Below are 27,875 nucleotides of genomic sequence, written 5' to 3' on the forward strand. Positions count from 1 at the left end.
GCGGGCTCAGGCAATCCACTCACCTCAGCCTCCCAAAGGCGCGGGATTACAGGCTGAGCCACCGAGCCCGGCTCAATCTTTTATTTTTAATGTTTAAGCCAAATGATGAAATAGATTAAAGCATATGGTTATTAATCAATCCTTAAATCTTTTTAATGTGGACATTTAATCTATTTATATGTCATTAAATTAACTGGTCTTCTGACACGTGTTATGCTCTTTCCTTGTGTTTTTGCTGTTTCTGTGGCCTGCTCAATGGCAATATTTTATTTTATCTTCCAGTGATTTGGACATAATGGAATCTATGTTCTTGTAGTTGAACAATGATCATAAAAGCAATACGCTGCACTGCAGGGAAATCAGAAAAGTGAAGATAAGCAAAATAAAGTGAAACACACCCAGAATCCCACCTACCTCAAGACACCCACTATAACCAGGTTCGTGTATATCTTCCAAATGTCTTTGAGACACGTGTATAGAAACACACAATAGATCTCCTACAGAAGAAATGCTGCACATTCACGTGTGACCTGCTTTGATCAACATATCCTGTGGATATCTTTCCATGTGAATAAATAACATTCTTCTATACAAGGGGGGGACCCAAAAGAAACTGAAATTTGTTAAAAATCGTGTATTTTTTTTACCTGTTTAAACTTGTCTCCTTTAAAGTACTTTGTTTGATGCAATACACCTATTGAAACACTTTTTCCATTGCTCAAAAGTTTTTGATCTTGTCAGTTTTGATGCCTTAGTACTTCTGCCGTTTTTTTTTGTTTCACCTCTTCTACATCGGCAAAATGTTTTCCCCTTTGAGTACTTTTTTCATCCCAGGAAACAACAAAACAAGTTGCTTGAAGGCAAGATCAGGTTAATAGGGAGGGTGGAACACAAGGGTCATGCCGTTTTGGGTCAAAAACTGCTGAACACTCAGTGTGGTGTAGACAGATGCAATCATAATCACCCATCATAAAATGGGCAAATGCTTTGAAACAATCTCCAAAAAAAATTCACTGAAGCTGAAAGCACCCTTTCATAACACTAACTGGCACACTGATGCCGATGGGATCCCAGAATACTTACCTAGTGGGGTAAGCTTGTACTACAAGTGGACTGCCCTCTAAGAGAATTCTGGTTTTTCTGGGTCCCTCTTCATATAATTTTTACATGCCTGCAATGTATTCTATTAAATGACTGCAACATAATTCAAACAGTTCCCCTATCGTAGACTCCTTTATTAATTATTTGCTATTACTAACAAGATTGTAATGAATAGGCTTAATACCTAGATCTTTCAGCAGTAACTTCTGCAGGAAACATTTGAAGTCGTGAAATTACTAAGTCAATAGGCATGTGCATTTTTCAGGTTTTCCTACATGATGCCAAACTGCTTTCTAGACATGTTATGCCTATTCTACATGCCACTAGCATGAGTATCTGATATTGGTTTTGACCTTTGCTTAAATTTATAAAAGGTGAAAAGTCACATACGTATAATCTCAAGATGTCGTGGGATGTTGAGTCATCCCTTTGTCTAGAAATTTAAACCTACTTCATTTACTCAGCCAACCTCAAGTATAATCCCTCCTGTAGCTTGAAAAAGCATTGCTTTTCCTTCCAACTACACTGTCACTAGTCATGGTATTTACAATTTTGAATACTACAGAAGGGCATGACATTTGTATGCCTACCAAGGGAGGTCTCCGCTGAAAAGTCTGGGAAATCCCACACCAGAACATGTACTATATGACATTCCAATGATGAGAAATCACACAGATGAAAGACCAAAGCAAAGTTCGATGTGCCTGGAAGGTCTCAGAGCTCAAGGTGCAGGATTCTGCTGACTACAGAGGGTTGAAGGATGGACTGAGAGAAAAAGTTAGAAGTGCATTTTAAAGGTCTAGAAATTCACAGGAATAAACGGCATGATAGTCTCTGGACTAAAATTTCACAAACCAGATAGGGAAGAAAGGGGCGCTGGGTCACTCAAGTCTCAACATCTCAAGGGGACACCCTGTTCCAGCCCATTGAGCATCATCCCTGGAGCCTATGCCAGGGTCCCACTGTGGAGCAACAGCAGCGAGAGCTTCTGGGTTCCTCAGATGGAAGCAGCAGCCCCTGGGGCAGGGTCGGATAACTAAGGCTTCCTCACTGTAACTCTCATCCTCCCAGGGTATCCCACCATGGAAGCTGGGCCACCTGAAGGCAGAGGTCATCCAGGAAGCAGCTTCTGGCCTCCAGTGGCAAAAGAGCAGACAGAGTTCCAGTCAGGCAAATGGACTTCGAGTGGATGACACAGCTGTGGGCACTGGCATTTTCTAGCATGTTTGCACAATCCATAATGTAAGCAGCAAAGGTTTTGAGCACAGATACAGTTCATTGATTGAACTCCGTATGGCTCCCTGGGTCGCGTTCAAGATCCCTGTAAGAAATTGGCCCTTTGCTCATCTGTTTACCAGTAGAATCAGGGCAAGTTTTAAAACTAAAGTATTTGGACAAATAAAGTCACAAAGTTACCAGAGTGGCTCTTCAATTCTAACATATTCACACATTCATGTAATATGGTGATGGTAAGTAAAATAAAATCTGAGGCTTTGACATTAATTGTTGCAGTTATTTAGCTTTATTAAGATTTTAAATTTGGAAATTGAAAAACATAGTATTTATACAAACACCTGAGGACTGTTCCACTGGGTACAGCATCTTCATACAAACAATTTGAAAAGAGACCACATTTAAGTAAGAATCTTGTATTATAGAAGGAATACATAGATGAAGTCATTCTTTAAATAGTTGTACTCCTGTCTAATGTACATTTGGTTTTCTAAAAAGAAAATGTACATTTTTGCCCTGGTGAACATTTTATTGGCATTTACAACAAATGGCTAATACTTTTATAATTGATTCTCATAGCTTATAAACATTACAACAAAGTCATACAAAGTAATAACAACACATAGCACCATTTCATTTTCAAAGTTCTATCTTATGAAATAAAGGCCAAAACAATAAGTCAGAAACTAATGTATCTTTCAAAATGCAGCAGAATAAATGGCTCAGAATTAAGCAAATTAATTAGAAACATTGCATAGGACAGAGAACTTCCCTGTATGAAAACCAATCTATGGATTGTTTCTTATCTCCTGCAGAGTAAGCTGAGAGGTACTGGTGATAGCAACCAATGGACATATATTTTTTATGGAATAAAAACATCTAACTCTATACATAGTTTATCATTACCTCTGTGGCAGTGCAAAGTGCCATATTAAATTCAAAAAGAAAAGATTTACTTATGTGTATACCTACAGTTATAGAATAATATATAAATATGGTAAAGTATAAGGAATAAACACATACAATAAAATATATATCTTTAAAACATTTGGACACAGGTATCTTCATAGAGAGATGTGAGAAATTAACAACTAAACGTCAAAGCTTAGTGAAAATATAGAAAGTTTTAAGATAACAGGTATTTCACTGAAAAAATTAAATGAGACTGCATCCAAACCACCCTTGTAGTATAAATATCTCCTGTATAAAATGACTATTCTATCCTATGATTTTAAAAATTTATCAAAAACTGGTAAGAACACTTTATGAAATCTTATAACCTTGCTTTTTTATTCTTTAAATATGAACAAATACAACATACAGGGAAATAATAAAATAAAGGAAAACAATTCATATGGCTACTCTCTTTCTGGAAACTGGCAGGACATGAAAAGAATACTGCAGAGTATCGGGCAAATAAAATATTGGAAACTGGAAATAGTGGCTCACTCCTGCAATCCCAGCACTTTGGGAGGTCAAGACGGGAAGATTGCTTGAGCCCAGAAATTTGCCTGGGCAACACAGCAAGGTCCCAAAACATTTTTAAGAAAAGATAGTATCTACAGGTGTATCTTTAAATTCCCTGCTGAGAAAAAACTATCATGCATGTAATTATAGAAGTTGTCAATCCCTGATATTTTCCCCTTTAGGATGTAGCTGTTTTGGTAATAGATATAAAGATTAACCAACATCAGAGATTTTTCTCTGTTTACTGCATGAAGTATATTTGTAAATTGTACAGTGAAAATAATAAAAAGACATAAAACAATACCAATCTGAATATGCTAATACTAATATGCTAAATGGTTTTTAAAGAAGTAGAATAAACTGTTAATGAAACTCTGCAATTCTGACAATTCTGATAAAACATTTTTATAGGAACTGTCTATAAAACAGAAACTACGAAAAGAAGAAAAATACTTTAAAAATTAAAAGGTTAATGTACACCTGAGAATTATTTCCAATCTAGACTGACACTTTCTTTTCAAGTATATTTTCCTTCTTTAAGTTTCTCAATGTAATGACAGAGCTTTAAAGCCGGCCCCAGCTTCAGCCCCATATACTTCATCATCACATCACTCTTGAGTAGGAACAGAGCCTTCCCATCAATTTCCTACAAAGAGAAGGATATTATAATTATTAATAACGACTTCATATTTTGTTAAAAGTTATTTACACATAAGAACATGTAATGTAGAGGGCAGCTGTACATTCCAGATATATATTCTCTGAATATGCAGTCATTTCCTGAAAACTATTAAAATATAATTTATAGTAAGGCATCATTTGATAATTTGTAAATTTACTTCAAATTTTAAGAAGAAAAAAATTTAACCTTATATCTCTGAAAAATACCTCAAGCATCAACACTATCTGATTTCAAATACTGTGTGTTGAATAAAATATTACATATATCTATGACAAAGGGTCAAAGACTATGAATGGTAGAAATGAATTTCAAATGGTCATTAACTTTCTGAGAAGGACTGGGAATATATCAACATCAATACAAACTGTAAATGTGCTATACAAAGTTGTCCTTATGTTGAAAGCTAATCAGCTGTCTGTAGCTAGTTAAAAACTAAAATTAGTGATTGTCTTACAATATTGAAAATGGTACCTCAAATATTAGATCATTAATTTGATTTGTTAGAAAACACTATGAGAGTATTACTTTATAGTCACAAGGCATCCTCCTAAAATTATTTATTACCTTAATTAACCAATTTGTGTCAAGGAACCATATTATCTGGTATCCATGAGTTTCTGTTTAAAATAAAGGCATACTTAACCTTAGAACTTGAGGTTGACTATCAGACACTTGTATACCCATAGAACAAACTATTAACCTACCGTTAAAGGATGTAACCCTCAAATAACCTTTGTCACGTATGGAAAAATCAGTTGATAGGGTTCCCCCACCATCCACACAATATCCAGCTGAAAGGCCTGCACAGAGGTCATTCAAAGGCATTACGGCAGGAAAAACGGATCAAAAGATACATTACATGTTGCCTGAAGAGGTCGGCGAGGGGGCCTGATATCTGAGGATCTGTATGTTTCATAAACTGTATCACTTCATCCACAGACCAGGTTGAAGGGTCCTTAGAGAAGCCTTGTTTCAGGACACTGGGGTCAGGTACAGCTATATAACTTGGAGCTTCAATGGTGGGGGGGGGAGAAAAGACAAATCATACTTGACTTGATCATTTTCCTGAAAGAAGAGATGTTAGGCAGGGAGCAATGGTCTCATTCCTGGAAACTTCTGTGAAGTACCTCAGCAAGGACTCAGGACTTCAACTGTCAAATCTAGTGAAATCCTAGCTAAAGATGATGTGAGGATGGCTATACAAGAGTGTCCCATCTGACTTCCCCCATCCCTATCCAAAACAAAAGTAGGTTCAGAAGTGACCTGAAAGTTTCAAAGATCATAAAACAAACTGAGCAATCCAAGGTTTCTTTGGCCAGAAGCAAATATAGCAAAAGATTCGTTACTTGGGTAAAAATAGCTAAACTCAACTACCTACGACTCCCTTACTTTAAATATTTTAAAGAATTTCTCTCAATCTCTCTCTTGGTCTGTCTAGACTGATTTTTTTAATAGTTAAATATAACAGAAATTTTCCAAATTTACAGTTCTATAATTGCTTAACTATGTTCATTTTAATCAAAGAATTTCAATAACCCCACTATCTTTAAGAATTAAATTAGTTTTTTTGCAGCTCCCTCCCATGTATTCAGTAAGTAGGTTTTTAGCACCCCGTTTACTCTTTAGATTCTCATCTTTCATGGTTTAAATGCTTATCTGGGCCAGGTGCAGTGGCTAATGCCTGGAATCCCAGCACTTTGGAAGACTGAGATGGGAGGAATGCTCGAGTCCAAGAGTTCAAGACCAGCCTAAGCAACATAATGAGACCTTGTCCTTAAAAAAAAAAAAAAGCTTATCTGAATTTAGAAGAAAACAAGAATATTTTCCATTGAGCTAAGTCAGAAGTAACTTTAATATTTATTTCCTCTTTCATGTTTAATTACATAGGAATAGATATTTTGGTTGAAAGTTTACATGTTAAAAAAGAAATAACAGATATGAAGCAAATAAGTGCTCATATTTCAAATGATTTCAGCTGTGCTTTTCACTAAATTGGGTTAAAATTTCTCTGTGTCCTGATAAGTATTCATTTAGTCAACCAGAGTGCTTAGTGTGTGATAAATAAATGAAGTGAAGAAAGATTTGTTTTTCTAACCAAGGACAGTCAACACAAATCTGACGGTTTTTTTAGTGTGAATGAATCAAAGACATACCTTTTCTTCCCTATCATCCAGACTGTGTCCATTTAAGGAACATTTTGAGTATTACCCAGGTGAAAAGTAAAGAAAAATAGAAGATAAAAAATCATAGTGGCTAAATTTTGTGTGTGGTTCTGAATTTTATTTCTTTTCTTTCTAACATCACAACTATGATGTGAAATTAAAACTGGATACCAAAATATATCCTCCCCTCCACTTGTCAGAGAAAAAAAAAGTTTGTTATATGTACTGTGAAATTTTGATGGGTTTTACCAACCCAAGGAAAAATGATGATGGTGTAGACCATGCTGTACCTAAGGTATTCTGACAATTTAGACAAAAATACCAACTCCTTTAACTCAACCAAGAAGCAATTTAACATTAAAAATTGTTTGCAAGGCTTATTATATCTCTAATTTAAATTTTTGTGGGATTTCTAGTTTCTATCATCAGTTTGATATATTTGTTTTTAATAACATGCAACTACTTCAACAGATCACTAGAAATAAACTATATATTGTGATACTATATGATTTCATGTATAAAATCCTGATTTTATAGTAAAAATACAACTATAAAATTTTCTATTTGTAGTCTACTATGGAAAAACAATTTAATAGGGACCATATCTTCAAAATAATTAGAGAAATCTGCAAACATTCCAATACTGTTATTCAAAAAATTACATGACGAAACAAATGAATCATATGAAAAATGAAGTTCAGTCATGCTTTTCTTGGTCTTATATAGGAGGGAGCCAACCCCAAAAAAAACTGGCATTATTTTTTGGAGGTCAGGCCCCTTGTAGGCTTCCCTGCCACGTAAGTATTCTAGGAATCCATCAGCCTCGGTGTACCAGCTAGCGTTGCTTTGAGAGGCTGCGTTTGACTTCAGTGATTTTTTTTTTTTTTGAGGAGATTCTTTCAGCATGTTTGCCCCAAAACAGCATTATCCCTGTGCCCCACTCTCCCTATTCACCTAATCTCACCCTGAGAGACTTTTATTGTTTCCCCAATGAAAAAAGTTCTCCAAGGGAAACGTTTTACCAGTGTGGAAGAGGTGAAACAAAAAATGGCAGAAGTGCTAAAAGGCATAAAAATTGACAAGTGCCAAAACTGTTCTGAGCAGTGGAAAAAGCATCTTGATAGGTATATTGCATCAAACAGAGAGTACTCTGAAGGTGGTTAAAATTTAAACACATAAGAATAAAAACACAATTCTTTATAAATAAATTCTGGGGTTTTTTTTGGTCCCCTCCTCATATACTGGGATAATAATAAATATTTCTGAAATAAACATAATGAAAGTGATTTGATTTCTCTCCAACAATGTTATTGGATTTCTTTCCTGTAATTAAGGTCAGTAATTTTTTTTCATTCAAATAATAGGGCAGGACAGGATGGGAAGTTGTCTGAGTATCACTGGCTGTCAGGGGTGAAATCAGCTTTAAGTAACAGTTCTAATGCCGTAAAAAGTAATAGTAATGACACCTTTAGACAGTTTCAAACTGAAATGCTTTCTATTCTTTGGAGATGCAGGCAGCACAGGAGTTAAGAGTATGGCCCTGGAGCCAGTGTCTGGGTTCAAGGAATGGCAAAGCCACTTTCTTGTCGAGGGAACCTTAGCCAAATTACATCATATTTCTCACCTGAAAATGTTTACCAGCCCTACATTTCAAGAAATTGTTTCAATAATATAATATATGAGGTCATATAAAATATTACATATCTGGTATATAATGCCAGAAAGTATTGAAGAAGATGATTTCTATTACCACTTGGTAAGTCATTAGTAAGTAATGTCATTAGTATTAGTCTTTTCACTCTAGGAAAACCAGAAGCTAGCCTGCTGAAGCCTAAATACAGGCCACTATAGCATGGTTGTGTTAGGTATACACTTGGAAGTGAGACAGTCAGCATAAGAGGTAACATTGTAGACCCTTTTCCTGGGAAGGCCAGTCTTCAAAAGTTCACACTTTGTGAAAATACTGAAAAATTCAGGGTATACCACCCTTATGGAATAAGTATCTATTTTTAGACTTTTGTAAGTCATGTCACTCTAAAAGCACAGACAATCTCCATAGGGTGGGGGATGGGGGTGACAGCATTAAATATGTCACACCATGTGCATGTGCATATTTAAATATTATAATAGCCATGATGAAAGGAAAAGAAGATACTTGGGTCCCACTTCCTGTGCTTCTGAACCTTGCCTAGATGCCCAACTAGAGGGGGAAAAAAAACAAACATTTCTTCCCACCCTCACTTTCCTGCACCCTTCATTCTTAAAAAGGTGCAGGATATATAACCCTGTTTGCACATGGAAGGCTGTTTAGGCACTGTCCAAATGGCAAAAGGATGCTGCCCTGTTGATACATGCCATGTCTTCCTGGTGGGTCTGAGCGAGGATGCAAAAAATGGAGAAATGGTGTGGCTGCACCAACAGGATGCTAGAGCCCAGATCTGAGAGTTACCCACAGGCTGGGCCAGAAAAGGTCTTAAGAGAGACAAAGAAAAAAGGATACCAGAAAGAAGGATAGGGAGTAAGTATGCCTTTCCAGGCCTCTGGGTCTTGAGAAATTTATGAGTCCAGATAGAATCCAAGGACAAGATAAACTAGAACTGCTTGAGCGCTACTCATCTGAGAAGTCTCTATGAGAGACATCATTGGTCATCCAGAACTCCAGAGACACTTCTGTGGTGTCATGAAGGCTGGAGCATCTATAACATTTTCACCCTGACAGCAATATGAAAGGAAGGACTCAGCCTCCCCTACTGTAGCACTTTCTCCAATGTCATACACTCTCCAGGGATGCTGCTGGGTGTGGATATCACAAGGGGTTAAGAATCACTATTCTTGAACATACCTTCACTTTTCCTCTGCATTTGGAATTTAACTTCATGGTGACTGCTCTTGGGAGATGATTTGCTTCCAACTAGTGCTGAGCTTGATGTGGCTGGCACATTTTGAGAAAAATGCCCAGAAACTGAAGCATGCATATATATAGGATTTCTACAGGCAGGATTCAAAGAAATTCCTGAATTTAAAGATGAGGTCTTGGAATCTTCAGGAAGCTTTTCCTCTTTGGGAATGCCATTTCCATCAGGAGACAATAATTCTTCTACAGAGAAAAAGACAAAGGAGGTTATCTTCAATAGACTATTACTATTAATAAAAGGTCAAATATCTCATCCCCCACAACAGTTCACTTAACTAATACTATATTGGATCACAAACCTCTAGCACAAAGTACACAACCATTCTCTCCCTGGCACTTATAATAACGGACACTGTCTTAAAATCCAAATTGATTCTATGATATCATCTATATTTTTCATGGTAACTTACTATCACTTGCCAGTCTTGCCACCAAGACTATAAACACCTCATGAAAACATTTGTTTTTGGCCAGGTTCAGTGGCTCAGCCTGTAATCCTGTGCTTTGGGAGGCCGAGGTGAGTGAATAGCCTGAGCCCGCGGGTTCAAGACCCGCCTGGGCAACTTGGCGAGACCTCATCTCGACAATAAATCAAAAAAATTAGCCGGGTGTGGTAGCACGCGCCTGTAAATCCAGCTATTTGGAAGGCTGAGGTGAAAGGATCGCTGGAGCCCAGCAGGTCGAGGCTGCAGTGGCCAGGAGCGGCCACTGCTTCCAGTCTGGGCAACTGAGTGAGACTCCAACTCAAAAAAAAAAAAAAGAAAAGAAAAGAAAAGAAAAAGAACACATTTGTTTTTAGGAATGTAGTTCTTGACAACATGTATTATATATGATCATACAATTGATTTCTTACATCTGCTTACTACTTTGGCAGTAAACCCGTTCACTGGAGAAAGGTACCAGACTAGGTTTTTCTATTCCTTTTTCTACCAGTTTTTAGCAATATAAAGTTGTACAGAAAGGTTATTACAATTTTTTTTAATTTGAGAACTGACAGCTATGCACTTCTGAAGAAAATGAAGTGCTCAACAAAGCTGTCAAAGTAGTAGTAATTGCCAAGCTTATTTGGGCAAATATACTTCCTTCCCTCCAGTATCACCACCCAAAGATAATACATAAGTGATAGTAGAAGAATATTTCAATCCTTGGACATGTAAATACTATTTACCTTTAGAGGCATACGCCATTGTTTTGGGGAACTTGGGAGAGAGAGGAACAACGTAAGGTACAGGTTGCGGTGGAGATCGTTTGGTGGTTTTCTTTTCTGTTAAATCTTCTTTTACTGTTTTCAAAAATATATAGGTGTCTGTTATAATAAGCGAATATAATACTCAAGCATTTTTGCATCATCAGCAGGAAACTTCTGTTTCTAAACCATTTGCTTACTCTAACTTCATCAACAATTTGTCAATTATTTGATTGTTCATGAATAACATGTGTCTATTTCATTCTATTTCATCTTACTAAATACTTCCACTGAAATAATATTCAAGAGTTAAAGGCATTTCCAGAAGGAGTATGTCTAGGTTTCTTTATGCTTGTGCCATTAGAGCTGTCTAAATACCTCAGGAAGCAGTGAGGAAATCCATTAAAATGTGCCAAAACAGCCTTGGGAAATTGTCTGCATGAGCAAGAGGAGTTAAAACTTACTTACATGAGGGTAAAGAGAAGACATGGTATAATGAACACTCCATTTTGAAGGTAGCAATCATGGCCTAGAGCTACCCTTAAGACTACTCTACTACTTGCTTATCATTCAACCAAATGCATTTCTCCCTAAAGGAACACTCTTTAAAACACGATCCTAAAAGTAAAGACAGCTTTAATTATCAATGAACCCTAAGTATCAACCAATATCTTGGTTTAACCCCCATCTAAAAGAACAAATAAAGTATAAATCTAAAAAGTCTGATAATAGACCTTCTAGCACTGAAGAAGTATCAAAGTCAAATTTCATCTGGTTCAAAATTTTGGCTGGGGACCAAGAATGCCTTTCAAAATCATATAATGAGCAACCTTTAGCAATCTAGTTACTAAGTTAATACCAATGAGTCCAAGAGAGCTCTTACCATTTGTATTTTATCTTTGATCATGAACTATAAAACCAATAGGCAAAATATATCTCAGTATATGAAAATATTTCTATAATTAATTAAGATATTCAATTCTTCTTTTTTTTTTTTTTTGAGAAAGCAAGATTTATTGAGAGAACAGAAAAGCTCCCAGAATGGGAGGAGACCCAAGGGGTTGCTCAAGATATCCAATTCGAAGGAAAGAAATAATTGGGTTTTTCTGCTCAGCCTCACATCAGAAAAATACAAATCAAAATGCAAATCAAAACCACATTGAGATACCACCTAGCCCCAGTAAGAATGGCCATCATTAATAAAACAAATAACAACAGATGCTGGCAAGGATGCAGAGAAATGAGAGGATGCAACCTCTTTGAAAGACAGTGTGGCGATTTCTGAAAGAACTAGAAATTGATCTTCCATATGACCCGCAATTCCCCTACTGGGAATATACCCGGAGGAACGTAAATCATTCTACAAAAAAGATACCTGCACACGTATGTTTATTGCAGCTCTACTCACAATAGCAAAAACATGGACCCAACCATGCTGCCCATTGAAGCTGGACTGGATTTTTTTAAAAATGTGGTACATATACACAATGGAATATTATGCAGCCATAAAGAAGGACAAACATATGGACTGTGCAGCAACTTGGATGGATTTAGAGTCTATCATACTCGGTGATCTACCACAAAAACAAAGAACAGAGTACTATATGTTCTCACTTATAAGCAGACCTTGAACAATTATCATAATACTATAAGAAAGGGATTGGCAGTAGTGGGAAACTGCCAGGTGAGGGAGGAGCATGCCTCATCAACAAGGGTACCTGCATAATGAACATTTGTATACTTAACCCTGAATTGTACCCCACATCATTAAAATAAAAAAATTAAGGAAAAAATAAAATAAAATAAGAAAAATAAAGAAATAATTGGTTTTTTCAATGACCACTTAATAATATGAAAAATTTTAGTACTATAGTTTTCTATAAATATTTATTTACCTCAGAATCTCAGCAAGATTAGAAAAAGTCTTTACTTAACTTTTATATGTATTATAATGATGCTTTCTTTATAAAAAGGTTATAGGTTATGAAGTTAGTGTATGGTCTATTATCTGGGGCTGAAACGAACATAATATTGACTCTTGACTACTGCTTCCGAGTATTACAGTAAGTTAAGGGAGAAAATTGTTCCTACAGAGAAAACTAGGAATAGCCAGGCAATATACAAGCTATTTTACAAATCATCATGGAGGGAAACTTCCTAGATAATTGATCAAAGATAACCAAAAATCTCCTTCATAAAAACACTGGTAAAAATGGTCAAAATTAACTCTTTCAAAGCTCTAGAAATTCATTAAAGGCTTGCCACAATCCAGAGAAGGTACATTCAAGAAAAATAACCGGATCTCAGAAAGAACAGCAAACTCTGTGGCAACTTACCCTAATATCCCCCTTGCTCCATTTTCACAGTAGGCTAGAAAACCAACAGCCACCAATGTCTCTGGAGGACCCTCTGGAGAAGCTCTCTAATGCCTCAATCTATCAACTAGCCTGCAAGATGAATGATGTCATGGGCTTTGTTCTTATCTCCCTCTCAAGGGCTGTATTATTGCCTCAGGTGTTGTAATGGGCTGTGCCAGTTGATTTTCAACCAGGAGGTGGTGCTTACAGGAGACAGTCAGCTGTAATGGTGGCTGTGGGCTTTTGTGCTTGGCCTTTGTTTCCCTAGAGAAGTGCACAGATGACTAGGTGGTGAGTGAGGATATGGAAACTCCCAAAGTTCCTTAGTTCCGGGGCTTTTGAGAAGGGCAAGGTGCGGAAAGCTGGTTGAGGAAGGCTAGGTAAGACTGGATCCCTCTCCAGCTCCCCCTCATCGCTGAGGCCATGCTTCAGGGATGGTCGAGCTTTTTTGGCTGTACAAGAGTTCACACAGAGAGAGGGGGAGAAAGTGAATTCATGGCCAAGTCTTCAAAATTAAATGCAGCAAAAGCTAAGATTGACAGGCAGAACCTTATCAAACTAAAAAGTTTTAGCACAGAAAAATAAACCATCAAGAGAGTAAAGATGCAACCAATGAAATAAGAAAAAATATTTGCAAGCTATGCATCCGACAAAGGTCTAATATCCAGGATCAATAAGGAACTCAAAAAATTGACAGAAAAAAAAAAAAACAACCCCATTAAAAAGTAGGCAAAGGACATGAACATAACTTCTCAGAGGAAGACATTCAAGCAGCCAACAAACATATGAAAAAAATGTTCAGTCTCACTAGTCATCAGAGAAATACAAGTCAATACTACAGTGAGACATTACCTTACACTGGTAAGGATGGCAATCATTAAAAAGTCAAAAAACAATAGGTGTTGGCAAGGCTGTGGACAAAATTGTTGGTGGGGATGTAAGCTAGTTCAACCTTTGTGGAAAGCAGTGTGGCGCTTTCTCAAAGAACTAAAAATTGAGCTACCATACATTGCCCTGCCAAAAAGATATCTGCACATATATATTCACTGCAGCACTACTCACAATGGAAAAAACATGGAACCAACACAGATGTTCATCAAAAGTGGCCTGGATAAAGAAAATGTGGTACATATACATGACAGAATACTACATAGCCATAAAGAAGAACAAAATCATGTCCTTTGTAGCAACATGTATGCAGCTGGAGACTATCACTCTAAGTGAACTATCATAGAAACAAAGAACCAAATACCACATGTTCTCACCCATAAGTAGGTACTAATCACTGGACACATGAGCACAGATGCTGGATATTGCTAAAGGAGGAAGGAAGAGAAGAAGGATAAGGGGCACACAACCACACACTGTTCACCAGGTCCACTAGAGATCAAATCTCACCTGCACAATTTACTGATGTGGTAAATTCTCATATGTACCCCAAAACTCTAAAATAACATTAAAAGAAAACTCACAGCTTCACAACCACAGGAAGTATGAAAAACAGCAGCCTAAGGTCACAAGGATCTTCTTAAAAAAAAAAAAAAAAAAAAAAAGAAAGAAAAACAGCAGCCTAGTAGTCACTGGAGTAGGGCACAATGGGTTTGGAGCGCTCCAAACGCCCCATCCTCAGAGAACTGCCACTAGTAGATCAGTCTTGCAGCTCAATGAAAAGCTCCTTCTCAGGGCTTGTGTTTATCTGCTCCAAATCACAGCTTGCTCTATGTGAATAACATCATCTCTAAGGCATCTGAGGGGGAAACCACAGCAATGTTTATCTCTAAAGATGCTTGAGACAGCATTACCAGTTCAGGTTAACAATAGGGCTGACCAAAAAGCTTAAAAGGAAAAACCTGGGTAATAAGATGTCCAATACGGGACTTTAAAAAGTGGAGACAGCTGGGTGCGGTGGCTCATGCGTATAATCTCAGCACTTTGGGAGGCTGAGGTGAGAGAACTGCCTGAACCCACAGGTTCAAGACCAGTCTGGGCAACTTGGTGAGATCTCATTCCTACAATAAATCAAAAAAAATTAGCCAGGCGTGGTGGCACATGCCTGTAGTTCCAGCTGGTTAGAAGGCTGAGGTGGCAGTAAGCATGCCATTGCACTCCAGCCTGGGCAATAGAGTGAGACTCCAACACTCCCCACCCCCCGACAAAAGAGTAGAGACATATTCCTGGAAATCTAGAAGTCACATGTGCAGGGTTGTTGCCCACGGAAGACCTGAGAAGGCCCTAATCTTTCCTCTCTGGCTGACATTGAGGCTCTGCACAAAGCAGACTTACATACTGCCTCTTAAAGCATTGAAGTTATAAGCCAACACACACAGAGAATCACCTGGCTAAGGCAGGGAGATATAATGGTTCCAGGCATTTAAGGAAATCCCTATCCAGTCATTAGCTGACCATGCTAAGCTACTCAAGCTGATTTCAGTGGCCACATATGACAAAGAACAGTACCAGCAACACTGACAAACACTGGGAAGAGGAAATCTGATTTCTGGTGTTGGCACAGTAAATAATGGTAAAATATCCTATTGTCAATAACAAATATGAGACAAGCAAAAAAAAAAAAGAAAGAAAGAAAAGAAAACATGGCCCATACACAGGAAAGAAAATCAGTCATTAGAAACTGTCCCGAAGGAAGCCCAGAAATCGGACTTACTAAACAAAGACTTTAAATCAGCTAATAACAAAGGAAAGTCATGTCTAGGAACTAAAAATAAATATAAACACAATGTCTTATCAAATAGAGATTATGAATAAAGTAATAAAAATATTTTAAACAAGGACCAAACCAAAATCCAGAAGCTGAAAATGAAATGAAAAATTCAGTAGAGAGGCTCAATAGCAGATTTGATCAGGCAGAAGAATCAGCAAACTTAAAGAAAAGGGCAGTAAAGATTATACAGTCCAGGAAACAAAGAAAAAAGAAAGCAGAAAAATGAATAAATCTTCAGGGCCTGTAGGACACCATCAAGCATACAAAATTACACAAATAGGAGTATCTCAGAAAGAGAGGAAAGAAAGGAGGAAACAGAAAGAATATTGGGAAAAAATTATGGCTAAAACCTTCCAAGATGTGATGGAAAACATTAATCTGCACACTCAAAAAGCTCAAAAATCTCCAACTAGGATAAACACAAAGAGATTCACACCTAGAAACAATACAGTAAAAATGCCAAAAGCAAAAGACAGCAAGAGAAAAGCAAATCATCACATACAAAGGATTCTCGATAAGATTAGCATCTGACTTCTAATCAGAAACCAGAGGCCAAAAGGAAGTGGGATGCAATTTTCAAAGTACTGAAACAAACAAAATGTTTCTAAAAAATCAGTCATAAAGAAGCCTATATATAGCAAAACTGACCTTCTAAAATGAAGGAAAAAATAAGAGATTCCCAGAGAAATAGAAGTTGAGGGAATTCCTCTCTAGCAAAGCCAGTCTATAAGAAACACTCAAGGACTTCTGGTTGAAATGAAAGGACATTAGAGAGTAGCTCAAATCCACATGACAGAAATGCAGAGCACCAGCAAATGTATTTTGTTTTGTGACCCTTTTCTTCTCTTTTCTCATTTAAAAGACAACTACATCAAGCAATGATTATACAATCGTGTTGTTGAACTTATAATGTATGAAAATCTAATTCATATAACAATAATATTGCAAAGAAGGGGGGAGAAACAGAGCTATATGGAAGAAAAGTTTCTGTGAAGGAGGAACAAGTGGATACTATCACACGAGAACATAAACCATAAGCCTTCACTCTTCCTCCTTCCCCTAATTCTGGCAGCTACCTTTATTGTCCCTGTTTCATGCCAGGCATAATGCATGCTCAGAGTTTACATATATTTTCTCTTACTCTCACAACTCAAAAGGTATTCATTCTGCAGATGAGGAAATTAAGGCTCAAAGAGACTTGGTACTTTGATGAGTACACAGCTAATTCACAGCAGGATTTGGATTAAAATTGAGGCCTGTCAGACTTCCTGCCCTTTCAGCATATAGATTATAATGTCAGCATTGGAACCCATGTCTGACAAAGTCCAATCATGTCCATTCCACTGCCTCCCCATGTATACTTTCACAAGGATGTCATGGTATCAAGACCTTTATATCAAACAGACTCACTGGGCAGCTACACCAGGAGAGAGAAAGTGGAAAGAGGATTCCAGTTAGGAGACTGCTTTACTAAATCAGAGAAGTTAATGGGGACTGAAGCAGGGAACTAACAAGAACACGGAGAGGAGGAGATGGCCATGAGAGACTTCACTGAAGTAGAGGAGATAAGGTTTATTGGAAAGGTGTGGATAACCAGGACGACCAAAAAGAGGAGTAGCTGGAGATGGGGCCAAAGTTTTAGTCTTGAGTAGCATGTGAATTATAATCCCAGGACTTAAACAGATAGTGTGTGATGGTTCTTTATAGTTCCAGAATCATCAACACCTAACCAGAAAACCACGGGGCTACAAGATCTGAGAACATAAGCTACTCTTACCAGGGCTTTTTACTGTAGGGGTCAGAAGCAAGAATCCTGCTTTTGGTGATACAGGATGACCTGACACCAGCATTCTTCTTCAGGCATCAGTTTTGGGGGCCTTACAGAAGAGAGGTAACCATGTCTCAAATGTTCAATTCAAGCATATCACTCATTTGTCACATCTCTCAATGACTGCAACAAAATCTTCATCTTTATAGCCAATGGACTCCACATGCTTTGCTAACTTCTCAGGATTATAAAGGTCAATAACTTTCAAACCACATTTCAATTGAATAGAAAATGTATACCTCTGCTAGAGAATCACAAAGAAGCCAAACATAACCCCACTGGGTTTGATTCTCAAGTTCATTAGGAATACAGTAAGAAATTACTTTCCTACTTTGAATGAACAAGAACAACTATATGATATACATTACCAATTAATTCATTGTGGCTAAAATGTTTACTTTGAGGAGGACCCGAGGAAAAACTGAATTACACAAGATCCTTAAGCTAAACAGAAGTAGATTACAGAAATTTATATTTTATCTCACCTGATTTATTTGTATCATGTTCTGCAGGGCGAGTATTACCCCTGGAAGAGCTAAAAGGCTGGCTACTCAAAAGGTTATCACACTGCATGTTGTGGCAGAAGGTCTCCAGAAAGCGAAGAGCAAATGATGCACTGTTCACTGGAGGGAGCTGGACAGAATGAGTTTCCCCATCAAAGGAGGCTATTGGGGGGAAAAAAGATGTTAGAGTCATCTCACAGAGATGAGAAATACAACTCTAACAGAAAACTCATCAATTTAAGAAATATATTATAGTCTAATTCGTGGTTTTGTAATTCATAAAGGAATAATCTTAAATAATAAAAGTTCCTCTCATTCAAACACAATAGCCTATATTGCTAGAACATTCCCATTTAAAATATTCATAAAGTAAACAACATCAACAGAAGCTCACTGATCTATAATTACACTTCCCTCTATTTTAAACATTCCATGGGTATGAATGTTGTGATATTTAGTCACATAATCATGGAAGCTACCAGCTGTATCTTATCTCTTAATGACTTCCTGAATCACAGTTTTATTTAGAGCTTCTTATAAATCAGTCTGTTTTCTATAAACATTAAAATATATTATCTACCAAGGTGATACTGTCTCTAGTGAGTTTAAAACAGCATTTAAAAGGAAGAATTGGTACCTTTCACCTCAATTTATAGTATTAGTCTGACATCATTTGTATAGTTTGAAAGTAATCTTTTTAAACCAGAGTTAAAAGTCTACAAACATATATTATAAATATTATTGTACCAATATAATATTGCAATATTATAGTTAACAGAATACAGAGGCTATGTATATTCTACACATTATAAAATCCTGGCCTTCTTGAAAACTAAAATCAAATTTGGAAAAAAAGCTGAATAAAGGATTAGATGAGGGTACCAGTTATCACTTCTCCTCCACGATTATCTGGCTTAAGGAATCCAAAAACAGTTTTATTCTGAAAGGCACAATCTACACAGGCCTGCACAGTCCGGCGGAGCACCACATTCACAGGGCCTGGGCCAAAGTGGTCAGGCAGCTGCTGGATTCTCTTGGGATCCAGGTAAGGGCCGGTGTTTCCATGTTTGTTTATATAGACACAGACTTGAAGAAAAATGTATATACAGACATAACAAACAATAAAATTAATTAAAAGTAATTTTGTGAAAACACTACATAATCAATTACAATATCCCACTGGCCACTTCACTCAAATAGAATCTAAATATCGTTCTATTTATATCAATGATCACTTATGTTACCTAAAAATATGTAGGTAAATATATTTTTACATTCATATAAAGATATTAAACCTACAAAGAAACAATCAAAACGTTTATTCAATTTTTTAGACTCTTGCCCACAGAAGAACTATAGAAGTTTTAGGAGCATTGCAAAGCACTTCTTCATACATTTTTTACACTCTGTAAAATGGCACATGGATAAATATTTTCATCTTTTAACTGTATATAAATAAAAGAATTTTCTTTCAAAATCGGTCATTTTGCTATACTCTTTGTTGGACTGAGTTCCTTTTAAATCACCAACAATTACCTTCAATTGTGTTTTCTAATGTAACCATGTAATTTAAGATATATATCACAAGTTCTAATGCCATAAAGAAATATATTTCACTAGTTTTAAGAAAATAAAAATGTTCCTTCTATATATACAAAGATTCACTGAAGAAAATTTTAAAATAAATTCTTTCCTTAGGATAATTAAAGCATATGATATAGAATCAATTCATCTATCCTCACACAAATATCAACGCTCAATAATTTTTCTTTACTAAGAATCAACAAACGCAAATCACCATATGCTGTAAAACATGAGGGCACATCATGGCCAAAATGAAAATGAATTATCCCCCTAAATCAAGAAGCATGTTACTTTTAATCCATTACTTAAAACTGTTAAAATGTCACATACAGTCTATATTTAGTATAATAAAAACCTATTAATCTCAGTTTTATTAGGTTGAAACATATGATAATTCAATTTTGTGGCAATGGTCAAAATGAACTATACCAAATAAATGAAACAGCTACTAAAACTCAACCTACTGATAGCATAGATGCTGATAGCATAGATGAATTCTCCTGAACACAAGTGAAGCTAAACAAGATTTCAATGTTTCATCTCTTTTTTGTTATATTATTTATCTACTATCTCTCGGCAATGAATTAAAACCCAGAAATAATAAATGGAAAAAATGAGGTATGTTACAATAATCATTTTTAAGGTGACTTCTAGTTTTGAAAATTAAATTATTATTTATTTTTAGTCAGGAAAGAAAAATTAAGGATAAAAAAAGTTCAGGGAATAGAAGAGCATAAGGGAGGTAAGGAGAGGAAACAATAGAACATACTTTACCAAAAATACAAAACAAAAAAAGGAAAATAATAATGTGCAGGTGATAAATAAAAGGGATTTATTTGTCTGGATCTGTGTTGTTTCAAACGCTTCACATAACAGAAAATAGTTTAGTCAGCATGCTCCTTGACCTGTCATGAAAAGGACCTGTCAGGAAAAGGTATTTTTTTAAAGACATTATGAAAAGGTTTAAGTCAGGCATGGTGGCTCATGTCTGTAATCCCAGTGCTTTGGTAAGCTGAGGTGGGAGGATTGCTTAAGGCCAGGATTTCAAAACCAGCCTAGGCAACAAGCAAAACCCCATCATTTAAAAAGGGGGTGGGGGGGTTAGGTAGCTTTGAAAATACATACAATACAAAAATACAAGCTAAATTTTGAAATAAGATAAAGGAAAAACAAGAATAGAAACAACTATGTAAATTTCGCAAATCTTACCATTCTGGATCAAATAAGAGTAACTGGATTTTCAAGTGACTCATATATTTAAAGAGACTGTTTTTTCTTAATATAAAACTGAACAAAACAGAATTTTAAAATACTTTAATATGAAAAATGCTAAAAGAAATGTTTACTATTATCATCTTTTTTTTTCCTTACTTTATTTCCAGGATTTCAAAGGCATTGAAAATAATACAGAATAAGATTAGCAATTTTATTGTACTTTCTTAAAAATACTAATTTACCTGTAGACATCACTATTTTAGATGGCCCAGGTGCAACTTCCTTATATAAATTGCTACGGTTTCTAATCAGTGATTTTAGAGAAGTTGCAGATGTAGAACATACTACAGGAAGACATTTTTCCTGTTTAAAAAGGGAAGAAACACAAGTATACATTACCCACTAAAATAGTCTTAGATAGGAAAAGTCAGAAAATTACAGACATCATTGGTTTACAAAATTATCAGTATCAGTTATCAGAAGTCTTCAAGCTTAGAAACCCCTGTGTATATCATGAACTGCAGTACTTTCCAAAGTGAACTCTTCAGAGGCCCACGAACTGTTCAGGTAGGAGGAAGAGACCAAAAGGCTGGGTTCCCTGCCCTTCCTCTGATTCCAACTGATCACACCCCTTAGCCAAATTCATTTACTCTGTAAAACTTGTTTTATTTTTGAGGTTCCCTTGTAAGACAAGTTTGTTTTTTGTTTTTTACAATGCTAAAGAAATATCTGTAAATCTCTAATCCAGAGCAATTCATCCAATAGAAAATCTCAACAAAGCAGAGAATAGAACTTGTGTTTAGCAAGCAGTTGGCTCATCCAGTCAGTCTTCATTCTGTCTAGCCCACATTTTTCCATATTGCATACAGTAATTTTGATAAAATTATAACAGGTGACTTGCTAGAGTCTATATAAGATTATGCCTATTGCATATAAGAACCAAATGTCAAAAAAAAAAAGAACCAAATGTCTCCTGAGCATTATTAAACATCACTAGTGCTTTGTTTCCCTAATATCAACTCTTGGGGCTTTCTAGGAGCTACTTTCAAACATGATTTTCCAATATCACAGAAGGGACTCTTGTGCTTAGAAAAAGTAATAATAGAGGACATTTAAAAGGTAGGGACAAAACAGTAAAAAATAGGATAACATTCAATATTGTTGGAATGTATTTGCCTAAATGAATGACTGTTGTTGAGTGCACTGTGTTGTAGTAAATCATGTTTTTGTTTCTTAACTTCGAGAGAGGTCTCGCTATGTTATCCAAGCAGGATTCAAACTCCTGGGCTCAAGGGCTCAGTTATAATCATGTTATTTTTAAGTCCTAAATTAAAATTACTGTGCTGACAATCTCATTCTTTTAAAATTTCAAAAATCTGAAATCTGAATCCTTTAAGATATACCAAGACAGTATGTGTGTATGAACATGTTAAATTGAATAAGGTACGTTTATTTAGAAAATGTACTTCTATACTTCTAAAACCCTTAAGAGGAGGAAGAAAATGACAACTTGTATCAAAATAGTGCAGGTACCTCATAAATATGTACAACTACTGTGTATTCGTAATAATTAATTAAAAATTTTAAAAATAAAATAAATTTTTAAAAGATTACAGTGCTTGTCCCTTCTCCCTCCCCATCATTAAATAAACAACATTTTCAAAAAGAGCTCTTCAAAATTATCAAATTAGCATTGCATTTGGAAAATAAGAGTCAAAGGAAACTACTTGGAGCTATATCTTCAACATTATACCAACTGATCACAAAGATGTTTTTCAAACCTGGGCAACACAGCAAGACCTGTTCTCTACAAAAACAAAACTAAACAAACAAAAAACTAACAAGTTAGCCAGGTGTGGTGTCACACACCTGTAGTCCTAGCAACTTAGGAGCATCACTTGAGCCCAGGAGTTTGAGGTTATGGTGAGCTATGATCGAGCCACTGCACTCCAGCCTGGATAAAAGAATGAGATCCCATATCTCCCCCGCAAAAAAAGGCCTTTTTAGCAGCTGGAAAATATACATGCGTGTTCATTTTTAAAATGCATTTAAAGTAAAATATTATTTCACTTTAAATACACTTTTATTAATTTTATTTTTATTTATTTAAAATTTTTCATTTGCTACCATTTACCTTAGAATAATCCACTTGATTTTTTCTATGTTCATACTATATATATGAAACATTTATTTCTGAATTTTTTGATTTTGTAAATTTTTTAATGTTTTTAAATAAAAATAAGCCAGGCTCGGTGGCTCAGCCTGTAATCCCGCGCCTTTGGGAGGCTGAGATGAGTGGATTGCCTGAGCTCGCGGGTTCGAGACCTCATCTCTACAATACATCAAAAAATCAGCCGGGCGTGGTAGCGCATGCCTGTAATTCCGGCTACTTGGAAGGCTGAGGCGGAAGGACTGCCGGAGCCCAGTAGGTGAGGCTGCGGTGGCCAGGAGCGGCCACTGTACTCCAGTCTGGGCGACAGAGTGAGACTCCAACTCAAAAAATAAATAAATAAATAAATAAATAAATAAATAAATAAATAAATAAATAAATAAATAAATAAAAATAAAAATATATGTATCAGTATAAATGTTTTAAAATCATAATGGTATTATTTTGTTCCATACAGTAAACATTCTTTAAAACAAAATAGAAATGTTATAGATAACTGATATCAGATGGCTGAACTCAGGAATGTTTATGATAATACTGCTAAAATTTAATCCAGTCATAACTGTCAATAAATCTGAGAAGATTCTATGTCTTTATATTTAGAAAAATGCAACTCTTGTAGACAAGATACATTCGGGTCTTTAAACTCTGTCTCCTCATTAGATAGTTTAGTCCACTAACTTGTAATGCAATTATTACTAGGCTTGGTTCTGGGTCTACCATTTTATTATTGGTTTTCTATATTTCTCATTTGCATTCTGTTCTTATCTTCCTCCTTTTCTGTCTTTTTAAATATTTTAATATCCTTAGAATATTTTATATTGAATATATATGAATATTCAAATATTTCTTAGAATTTCATTATAATTTTTCTATTGGTTTTTTTAGATCTACTTCCTTGCATTCTGTAAACAATATGCACTAGGGATTACAATGTACATCTTAATTTTTCAGTCTACATAGAGTTAATATTGTACTACCTTACATAAAATGGTGAAACTTTGCAATAATAGATCTGTATCCCCTACCTCAGGCCTTTATACTATTATTGTTTTATGAATTATATCTGTTTGACAAAAATGCAATTACAATTATTGTTATAAATAGTCACATTATTATAACGAAATTAAGAGGAAAAAAGCAAAAAAGAGAGTCTTTTGCATTTACCCAGAGATTTACCATCTTCAAAGCTATTTCTTCCTTTTTGAGGATCTGGGTTTCTTTCTGGTCTCATTTTCCTTCAATCTGATGAATCTCCTTTTAGCATTTCTTGTGGTGTTGGTTTGTCAGTGATTATCTAATGTTTCTATCTGAAAATGTCTTTAGTTCACCTTCATTCTTTTTTCAAGCTAATATTTATAACTTTTGTTTTGTAGAAAAGTATAATGGGGAAGATTCTCTTCACCATAGCAACAAAAATCATAAAATATCAAGAAATAAGAGTAAACTAGATGAGTGTACTAATTATATGACAAAAAACTACAGACTAAGTTATAAACTAAGTAGTATTTTCTTTTCTGCTTTGTTGAAGTATAATTGACAAAAATTATAAATATCCAAAGAGTATTTTTGACAGATATAGAATTTGTGGTTGAGAAATTTTTTTCTTCAACACTTTAAAAATGTTGTTCTACTCTTTTTTAGCCTCTATGGCTTGTAATGAGAAATGTCAGCTGTTAATTACATTTTTGTTTCTCTATGTGTACTTTTTCATTTTTATCATACATTGCTGTCTTTAATATTTGTTGTCTCTGTTTTTCAACAGTTTGACTCAGAATTTTGTGTTTATTGTTTGTTCTTGGCTGAGTATTTTGTGCCTGTATATTTCTATCTTTCATGAAACCTATTAACAGAAAATTTAGAGACATTATTTCTTCAAATCTTTTTTTCTGCCCCAGTTTCTATCTTTGCCTTCTGGGACTCCAATTACATATGTGTTGGACCTTTGATATTACCTAAAAGATCACTGAGTCTCTGTTCATTATCTTTCTCCATTTTTTAAAATTTTGTCTGAGTTCTGCACACTGTTTCTACTCTTCCATCCTCCAGTTCAATTACTCTTTTTTCTTTCATCTCCAGTCAATTCTACTTAATTCTGTGTACTAAATAATTTGCATCAGATATCATATTTTTCAGTTCTTGAATTTCCATTTGTCTCCTTTTTTTTTTCTGTTTCTCTGCTAAGATGGCCTATCTTTTTAATCACTTAAATTGTGTGTGTGGTGTAACCTCACTGAAGACAGTTGAATAGTCACTTTAAAAATTTTGTTTGCAGCTGGGCATGGTGGTTGAGGTCTATTAATCCTAGCACTTTGGGAGGTTGAGGTGGGAGAATTGGTTGAGCCCAGGAGTTAAAGGTCAGCCTAGGCACCAAAGCAAGACTTCATCTCTACAAAACATCAAAAGATTAGCCAGGAATGGTAGTACATAACTACAGCCCCATCTACTGGAAAGGCTAAGGCAGAAGAGTCACCTGAGCCCAGTAGGTCGAGGCTGTGGTAAGCTACAATCATATCACTGCACTCCAGCTGAGTGACAGTGAGTCCTTGACGCCAAAAATTTTTTTTTTTGTTTGTTGTTTCCAATATCTGGGTCATATTGCAGATCTGTCTCAGTTGATTTTTTTTCTCTTGAGAATGTGTTTCATTTTACTGTTATCTCTATATCTGGGTAATTTTGAATTGCATTCCAGGCATTATGAATGTTAATTTGTCTGGGTTCTATTCTTCTCTGATGAGTATTGTTTCTTTTGTTTTAGCTAGTAATTGTCTTGGTTTGACTTTAAGTTTAAACTCCAATCTTGAGCCTAATTCCATCCAGTCTCAATTCAGACCTTTTGCTTTAGCTAAGCTGACTTGTGTATGTTTGACAAACACACTCAGACCAGGGATCTATCAGAGACATTGGTAGAGAGAGTTTGGGGATCCCCTCTCTGGTTCTTTCCCATCCAAGATCCCTCCATTCCCTTCGGCAGCCACAGTTTACCTAGCTTCTGTTTTCTGATTTCCCCAGGCCAGAAAAACTATGGTTTTTCTACTAACACTACTTCACATGCTATACAAAGCACACTTGACCCCAAGGCTCAAAACCACAAAAATGGAAAGTCACTTTGTATAACACCCTTTCTCTTAGTGTATGTCCCTCCCACCCCAACCACTAGAATCTGTCTGCTTCCATTTGCTCTTCAGTGTCTTCAGGTAGCTGATTTTTCTATTATTTTCAAGTTTTAGAGTTGTTTGCTCTGAGGGAGTCAGTGAGGTAGAATTTAATTCCAGCATTAATTACTAAATTTATCACATTAATTTTTTCTCTCCTCACTCCAGTTTATTGAGGCATAATTTATGTTCAGTAGTATTCACTTCACATTGATTTTTAAAGTATACTAAGTTTTAAATTAACTAGCCTGAACATAAATATACACAATTGGTACTTTATATGTGGTTTTAAAGAAGTAGAACATTTTTTAAAGTTTTAAATTTGGCCAGTTGCAATGGTTCATGCCTATAATCCCAGTATTTTGAGAGGCAGAGACGGGAGGATCGCTTGAGGCCAGGAGTTCAAGAGCAGCCTGAGCAATGCAGCAAGACCTAATCTCTACAAAAAAAATTTTTTAATTGGCTGGGCATGGTGGTGTGTGTCTGTAATTCAGGAGGATCCCTAAAACCCAGGAGTTTGAGGTTGCAGTGAGCTATAATTGCATCACTGCACTCTAGCCTAGGCAACAGAGCAAGATCCTGTCTCAAAAAAAAAAGTTTTAAGTTTACCCATGCAAATACCAATCTATTGATAGCTATGTGAAGCCTCACAGAGCCTACATACTCTTAGTACATTCCTAACGACCCTCATCACATGCTCAGTAAATTCCTAAGTATGTTATAAATAATAAGGCACTACAAAGACCTACAATACAAATTAGCAGAGGTACAACTAACCTTTTTTCCTGAGTTTACACCTTTTTTCTTTGGTGTGGGATTTTTAAGTGGACTGCCCTTTTTGGGGACTGTAGTATGTCCAGGTGGTTTAGTTCGACCTGATTTCTTGATCTGCTTTGTTGGTACTATTAGAGAAGTTTTCTGTGGAGACTGCATTGAACACTGGGTCACTTTGGAAGGAGAAGACTGTGTTTTTGCTATATTCTTTACAATAGGAACTGAGAAAAAACAATAAACAATATTAAAGTAAATGACACAATTAAGGCGTTGTCTTCTTATGACTCAAAAGAATTTTTACTTGATTTTTAAAACCATTCCCGATGGTTATTCACTGAAAACCACTTAAAATAAAGGTATTATTTAAAATTAAAGTTTGGGTATTTTAAGATTTCATAGTATCAGGAAGTAGTTTAATTTTCAAAAAAAATTAAAGAAATTTTTATAAGAGGAATCAGTAACTTCAACTTAGCACAGTAAAAATTTCTAGCAATGTAGCTTTTGGCTGCTTCCCATATTTTTATTCCTTAGCACAGAAAAGACTCTTCCTTTCAGAAAACACTATTCAATTATGCCATATACAGGAATCACCTTGCATATCAATATAGAAAAACACAGCAAAGCAACTGCCTAGGGCTCCTGTTTCATCTTTCAGAGGCCAGGGACTCCACTGCTCTCTATGTCTTTCAGCTTTATTGAGATATAATTGACAAATAAAAATTATGCATTTAAGGTTAAAATATATTCCTATATGTATGTATAATAATAAAGATCACATACTACAGTATAGACTCTACATTAATGCTATCATGGAAAGACCACTAT

The 27,875-nt window shown here is 35.7% G+C and overlaps 1 protein-coding gene across 2 annotated transcripts; it reads right to left on the reverse strand.

Moving 5' to 3' along the window:
- Positions 1 to 4,171: 4,171 nt before the first annotated feature.
- Positions 4,172 to 27,265, reverse strand: LOC103254291 (sex comb on midleg-like protein 2). 2 transcript variants are annotated; one of them, XM_008052422.2, is made up of 8 exons: positions 27,054 to 27,265; positions 21,194 to 21,314; positions 19,035 to 19,238; positions 18,135 to 18,314; positions 10,728 to 10,841; positions 9,488 to 9,742; positions 5,343 to 5,494; positions 4,172 to 4,447 (listed from the first exon to the last, which is right to left on the reverse strand). In XM_008052422.2, exons 1-8 carry the CDS (start codon positions 27,207 to 27,209, stop codon positions 4,319 to 4,321), a joined length of 1,311 nt encoding a protein of 436 aa, XP_008050613.1. In that variant the 5' UTR covers positions 27,210 to 27,265; the 3' UTR covers positions 4,172 to 4,318. The 2 variants fall into 2 exon arrangements, with proteins under 2 accessions (XP_008050613.1, XP_008050612.1); XM_008052421.2 differs by lacking the exon at positions 5,343 to 5,494.
- Positions 27,266 to 27,875: the final 610 nt, after the last annotated feature.

Source organism: Carlito syrichta, unplaced genomic scaffold, assembly GCF_000164805.1.
Source record: "Carlito syrichta isolate Samal-C Ts95f unplaced genomic scaffold, Tarsius_syrichta-2.0.1 Scaffold274232, whole genome shotgun sequence".
NCBI classification, from domain to species: Eukaryota; Metazoa; Chordata; class Mammalia; order Primates; family Tarsiidae; genus Carlito; species Carlito syrichta.